The sequence below is a fragment of the Diachasma alloeum genome, unplaced genomic scaffold (genome assembly GCF_001412515.2).
Source record: "Diachasma alloeum isolate Michigan unplaced genomic scaffold, Dall2.0 Dall_scaffold_00183, whole genome shotgun sequence".
NCBI classification, from domain to species: domain Eukaryota; kingdom Metazoa; phylum Arthropoda; class Insecta; order Hymenoptera; family Braconidae; genus Diachasma; species Diachasma alloeum.
Genome location: NW_021680349.1, coordinates 1,048,865 through 1,056,137, shown reverse-complemented (window position 1 = coordinate 1,056,137; position 7,273 = coordinate 1,048,865). Strand labels below are relative to the sequence as shown.

General features: G+C 34.8%; 1 protein-coding gene across 1 annotated transcript in view; it reads left to right on the top strand.

Annotated features, from left to right (window-relative positions):
* Positions 1 to 5,436, top strand: part of LOC107047225 (LIM domain only protein 3) — a 38,862-nt gene extending 33,426 nt beyond the window's left edge. Inside the window, exon 5 of the mRNA XM_015269978.2 lies at positions 5,209 to 5,436. Within this exon, the coding sequence (XP_015125464.1) occupies positions 5,209 to 5,367 (159 nt within the window). The 3' untranslated portion in view covers positions 5,368 to 5,436. The remainder of the gene's footprint in view (positions 1 to 5,208) is intronic.
* Positions 5,437 to 7,273: the final 1,837 nt, after the last annotated feature.

The following is a 7,273-nucleotide window of genomic DNA, read 5'->3' as shown; positions in this document are numbered from 1 at the left end:
CCCATCCATCCTCGGGATACTGTAAGGTGCATCGTTAGTTCGCGTGGCTCTGCCCACCTAACAAGCTTATTATTAGGCGGAGGTATAGCTGAATTTCACGTAAGCCCCGAGTATAAACGCACCCGGAGAAATGGGGTGTACTGAGGAGGTACGGTAGTGAAGAGAAGGTATGGAGTTTCGCATGGGAAAGCCCAGCTTGGAGGCTTTACGTGAGATTATGAGTTTTGTTCTGAAACAACTCCAAGTTCTCGGTGTACTCACTTTTATAACGATTATTGCGCCCTTTCGTCATATTCAGGAAAATCCTTGGCCATATACGTTTCATTGCTGGGGTAATTGTTGGTTTATTCGAGCGATTTGAGGTGGAAAGGATTTATAAAAAATCTGGGGAGTGTAAAACGACGATTGTGGTCTGGGGTTTGATTCAATTATTGAGAGAATGGTTGTTTCAAATTTAAACAATCGGAATTCTTCCCCGCTTTTATTGTTTAAAGGATTGGTTGATAATTTTGTTTAACGTTATTGTTCGAATTAATGTAAAATTGAAATGTAAAAAATGTAAAAAATTGAAATTTCATGGACAATTGACTAGGAATTTTTAGGAGAGTGACATTCGATTTAGAGATGAAAAAATCATTAAATTTTAGATTTTATGGAAAATTGAATTCAGTAGCGTAGTGGTAAAAGGAGATAAGTCAATTTTGACTATTGACCAGTTTTCAATCAATATCTCGGAACGTAAGGGAGATAGCAAAATTTTTGTTATGACTTTTTTGTGGGCCGATTGAGTGCTACAACAAATGTAATTACGAAAATTTCGCTATCTCCCTTAGATTCTAAAATATTACTCAAAAACTCAACTGGGAGATAAGTCGACTTATCTCCTTTTACCAATTCACTACTGAATTAAATTCTTAATTTTTTAAGAAGCAAAAAAACGAGAATTCTCTAATTAAATTGAATTTTCAATCACAATAAGGAAATTATCAAAATATCACTGGACTTTTAACTACTTGAAAATTCAAAAATATATCACCTGAATTTTCTTGAATAATTAAATAAAAATCAACAGTTTGCATTAATTTTTCACCAAATTGTAGATTTTCAATGACGAAATTCCTTGAAATTCCAGTGAATCCATCGTGATAAAATTTTTAAAAAAAGTACCAAAATTTTCAGACAAAAATTTCCACCCGTTACTTCCCACAATTGCCCGCGTACTTTCATAATTTTTCCCAAAAAGCAAATTATCCTCCAACATCTTCAAAACCGATTGATTCTCCAAAATTCTTCGGAATTGATTTTCGCGACAGAATTCCCCAAATTGCACAAACCCCATAAAAAATGAAAAAATCTCTGTAAACCTCCATACCTCAGGCGATCATCCCCGAGCGATTATCACCGTTAAAAAAACCCCCCCAGAACCATACATCACCCCCCGAGTCTCGTTAGTGCCGGCCAGTTAATCTCCTAGACCACACGAATTTCTTCTGTACAAATGACCACAATATCTTTCTCTTTATTTTCGCTCCATCCAACTCACTAACCACACTCTATCCCCCCCTGGGTAAACTCCTCGTACACAGTGGGGTGCTAATTTTTGCGCGAAAGAAAAGCCGAGGAAGCACAGACACCTGGCACGTTCCCAGCCCCAGGAGATCAACGGACAAATGACACGCGATTCCCATTCCACCCACACCTTCGCATCTCAGTGCTTTTTCGGGTGGGAGGTGGTTCACTGGCAGTTTGTAACCACCCTCCGATTAATGTCTTATTCGCGAGCGACTCATGATTCCAAAAGAGAAATTCTCCCGGCATTCAGCACCCACTCATCCCCCGTCGGAAAAGGAGCTCATTCTCCTGGAACAGTAACATGATCGTGTATACGTGAGCGCTAACGATCCGAGGATGGATTTCACCCCCGGTTCGTCGTGGATAAAGTAAATTCGACGGTTATTTATACTCCTGTTGCTCCACTTAATCCCAATCCCATTTTTATTTATTCCAGTTCACCCAGAGAATTGTTTGTGATGAAACTCTTCGTTTGGTGAAGGATTGGTACGTAGTTGAGAAGGGAATGTTTTTTTTAGGGAACTGCGACATTCTAAAATTAACGAGTGAATCTGTGCGCTAATTACATGTACGAAATGTTTAATAGAAAAACCTACACGGACAGAAATATTCAATAAAAATTACGTATCTTTTCCGTAATTCCGGAGCGAAATTGTGGTTGTAGGAAATTTTACGGAACTGTCACGGAATTTTTCCAGAGCGTTCCGTAATTTTTATCTGAATCTCCTGTGAAAAATTACGATACCGTCACTTGGTGAGGGATTGATACGTAGTTCAGAAGGAAATGTTTTTTTAGGGAACTGCGACATTCTAAAAATGAACGAGTTAATTCAGTAGCGAAGTGGTCAAACGGTTTAATTCAATTTAGTCGAGTTTTCCAGAAATATTTCCGAATTTAAGGAAGATAGCGAAATTTTCATGATAACCTTTTTTGTTGAGCGAATTAAGTGCTACTAAAAAGGTTATGAGAAAAATTTTGCTATCTTCCTTAGATGTCGAGATATTTATTGAAAACTGATCAATAGCCAAAATCGACTTAAACCGTTTGACCACTTCGCTACTTAATTTATGCGCTGAGTTCACGTACAAAAGAATTTAATGGAAAAACCTAACGAATTGGCTAGACAATTCTATTGGATTTCTATTGAACTTTCTATTAGTTTTTAGCCGTTTCTATTGGAATATAAAAAATATTATATTGAAAAAAGAAATCACATTCTATTTTTCTATACAACTCATTTTACTGGGATATATTCTATGGAATTTCATTAGAATTTTGTTTCATTTTCTTGATGAAAAGAAAAAAAATATATAATAATAAAAAAAATAGAGGGATTGTTGAATAAATTAACAATACTGCCGACTCATTGTTGCATTTCCTGTTGTTTCCCCGAGCAATGTCTCACCATAATTGAGTAATTAGGTCGTAAATAAACGTGATAAAAATGATAAAACTTTCTCGTTGTATTGTGACTTTCAAGGGATCCTTAAATCTCAGTGAAGCCAAACCCTTTTCCTGGAAACATTGTCCCCGCAGTGCTTCACCGCACTCCTATCTCCTCACTTTTTCGTGCGTATAATTAAGAAATCCTCGAAAAGACTCGACTAAATTAACTCCATGACTTATTCGTGTTTTATCTACAATTGCACAGAGTTGTGGGATTTAATTTACGACCTCTGATATTTCTCAATTTTTAAGATTTATTTCTTCACATAAATTGCATGAAAAAAATCAAGAACATTAGCTATTTCATTCCTTTTGTATCCAATAATGAATTTTAATGATGAAATTTCTCAAAATGCCAATGAAATTATCACTTAATAAACAAATTTCAAGACATGTACCAAAAATTTCCGCAACAAATTATCAAAAGTCACTTCGTTACAAGAATTGGATGGAAAATAATCTTAATAGTAATTATCCCACTACTTTTTGTGGAATAATTTCATTGAAATTTTGAGGAATGACGAAATTCCTCAAAATTTCAATGAAACTGTCACTCAATAAAAAAAATCCAAGAAGTGTACCATAATTTTCCCCAAAAAATTTTAAACAGTGTGATTTTTATTCAATTTTCATCTTTATTTACGATAAAATCCCTTTACAGGGCTTTTAGCTCTCGTTAGAAGAGATAATCGAGAGTGAATATTCGAGAATTTAAGATGGCAAACTTGGGTAAACTCAAGAGAACAGGCAAGAGGGTTCTGATTGCAAATTTTAAGCTTGTTTAATTTAACACCTTGCCCGTGTAAGCCTCGTCTTTTAAAGTGGGGGTGGGAGGATAGGTAAGAGGGATTGAAAGAAAGTGAGAGGGGAGGGGGGGCTGAGGAAACCGGAGGAGTCGAAAGTTTGAAGTTTTCAACGGCTCGACTAGCATCCACTAAATTTCAGTTCTCCCTCGCTCTTACGCTTCACGTCGCTACAGCAGCTTTCGCTCCACATAAATATGGCTTCGAGAGGGAGCTGCACATTTCACCCGTCTATACCCCCCTCCCCCTGCCCCTCCCTCGTCTTTCCTCTTATTTCGCCACCCTCCTGAGTCAAGTTACCCGCCCGAGTTGAGATACAAGTTCGTCCGACCTTTTGTTTTAACAAGTGAAGCTCGACGGAAGTGTTTCGCATTAGGTTCTTCATACTTTGATGATTCAATTTTCAATTGAATGAATTTGGAGGAGAGTATTTGGGAAATTATTAGTGGAGACCACAGGAGGGATCGCATCGTCGAAGTTGATATTTGTATTAAAGAATGTATTAAAGAATTGAGGAATTATCACGATTATAAGCGATTTCAGGAAAATATGTCAACAGACATTGTATGATTGAACATTAGATCAAATAACGATTTTAGATCAATTTTTAAGCGAAGTAGTTCTAGTATGAAATTTATAGATTGAATGATTTTGAGGTCAAATATTAGTGAATTTAAATATTTCGAATATAAAGAGAATAAAATAAACGAAATACACTTTTAGAAAAAGGTTGAAATTTCAAAATTTATGAAAATTTCATAAAATTCAACATTTTTTAACGGCAGAGGCACGACAATTCGTCAACTTATTTGAATTTTCAAAGAAGACATGAGTATTTAATACTAAATCACGTTAATTCTCAATTAATAAATTTGAAATAATTAATTTTTTTTATTCGAATACGAATACATTTGCGTCAAATTTTTGTATTTTCATTGATTTTTACGGAATACTTGAACTAGAGTTTACAATTTCCGTTAATTTTGTCATCAATTATGAATTTTCAAAGGCGACATGGCTTGAAATTCCAGGAGAACTCTCTCAGGAAAAACAATTTTTTAGAGAAATTCATGTGGAAAAATTATTACATGCCCCCAATAATTCTTCCAAGTGTACAAATTACGCAATGTTAATGTGCTAACACACGAATTTTTATGGAAAATTTTTCTCCGTGCACTTGATAAAAAATTTCGAAGAAGTTTACTAGAAATTTCTCGGTTTCTCGACATTTTGTTCCGAAATCATTCAATCATTGCCGTAATCAATTGCGTAATTGCGCCATTTTGCAATAATTCTTAACAAAAATGAATAAATTATCAAATATCATGCAACAATTGAAGAGAATAGACCAAAATAAACAATGATATCATTTTTATTCTGTTTCAGAACGTAGCTGGGGCTCAGGCGAGACAAACAAATGGCGATGTTGGTCATAACCACAATGGGTATCAGCCAGCAGCCACCTCCGCCGGTGCCCATAACGCTCTAAATCCCATGAATAATTTAAACGGCATCAACGCACAGGCTACGTACGACACCAAATGACAGTCGAAGTAGGAGAAATTTTTCTATCTGAACGCCGGTGAATCGATTCCTTCGCGAAAGAAGGAAAAACGGTGGAGGAATATCTGAAGCTGCCAAAGACTAGAAGAATCATGATTACTAGTTTACCCACAATTGCGTTCTATTATGCATTAAAAAAGCTATTTTACTAATTCTAAATAGACATGCCTTGCGAATAATTTGTTTTAATCGCACGCATGAAAATTTAATCTAGAAATATAAAGAAATCTCATTTCAATCTTCAGAAGTGAAAATTGAATGAAAGATTTCTTTTCTGTTTGAGGACTTGACGAGATTGAAATTGTGCAACCAACAGCACAAGAAAAGTTTCGACCTGTTTTGCTCCATAGTTTCAATATATTTCGTTTAATAAACGAAACAGAATTTATTCAGTAATTAGCGAATAATAATGGAATCATTTTTTTACAATAAATCTTTCAGTCTTATCAAGTTTAGAAGCAAAAATAATTGCTCGTGAATTAATGACAGTCGAAGTAGGAAAATTTTTTTACCCAAACACCGGTGAATAGATTTCTTCACGAAGAAAGAGAAACGGTGGAGGAATGTCTGAAGCTGCCAAAGACTAGAAGAATTATGATGACTAGTTTACCCCCAATTGAGTTCCATTCTGCATTAAAAAAGCTATTTTACAAATTCTAAATAGACATGCTTTGTGACGAATTTGTTTTAATCGCAAGCATGAAAATTTAATCTAGAAATTTAAAGAAATCTCATTTCAATTTTCTGAAGTGAAAAACCAATGAAAGATTTCTTTTCTGCTTGAGGACTTGATGAGATTAAAATTGTGCAACCAACAGCACAAGAAAATTTTTGACCTGTTTTGCCCCGTAATTTCAAAATATTTCGTCTAATATAACTCCAATTAATTACGCGAAAGATGAAAAATGTTATTCAATAAGTAGTAAATGATAATTGAATGAATTTTTTTTCAACAATAAATCTCCCAGTCTTATCAAGTTCACAAACAAAAAAAATTGTTGTTGAATTGAAAAGAATGTTCTTAATTATGAATTTTTTCCCCAGCTAAAGTAGTATTTGGTTACATTAAATTATTAGGCTGTAAATACTGAGGGAAATTTGAGGAAATTATTTGAATCATCCAATAATTCTCATTTGTTACGATTCGAGTATATTTCCTCAGTAAAAAAATTGGTGCTCTCTAGAAAATTAAAATCCATTGTTACTAAAAACACTAAAAACAGTAAGGCCAATGGATTCTGAAAGGTCTCTCCCCACCGATGTAAACCACCTAAAAGTTCCTCCCGCATGGAGAGAAAATTTGGATGAAAATTACCTAGAAAATCATGGAAAATTCAACTGTACGAAAAGTAATCGTGGAGCGAAATGTAATTGAATGACAGAATACCTATTTGTGGAGGATATTTATTTATTTTTTAATTTTTTTATTTCTGCGAATTGATACATGATATCGTTTCGCAAATTATGAATATTTTACGATTCGTTTAGTAAAAAAAGCACATCTACCGGTGCAAATATTATCCACCTGCACTAAGAGAAAAATTTCTTAACATATTACATATCGAAACATTGCAAGTGCATGAAAAAGAAAATCATGAAAACAATAAATAGGCCCTGACTATTCGCACCATTGCGTGAATCACTCCCGTACACTCCATACACTCCACGCATGCGTGAAGTTTGTGTGTTTCACACAGCCGAATTTTCATACTGCTGTGTGAAACACAGGTGTATAAAAATACAAATGCGTGAAACACACAGTAGCCTTAAAACCTATTCCATTCGATTCCTGAGGAAATTTGGGTTTCCCTATAGGCAAGTGCATGACTCAGAATTGCGTTTTTCCACTTCCTAGGCCTTATACAAGATGAATCAAATTAATTTTTTT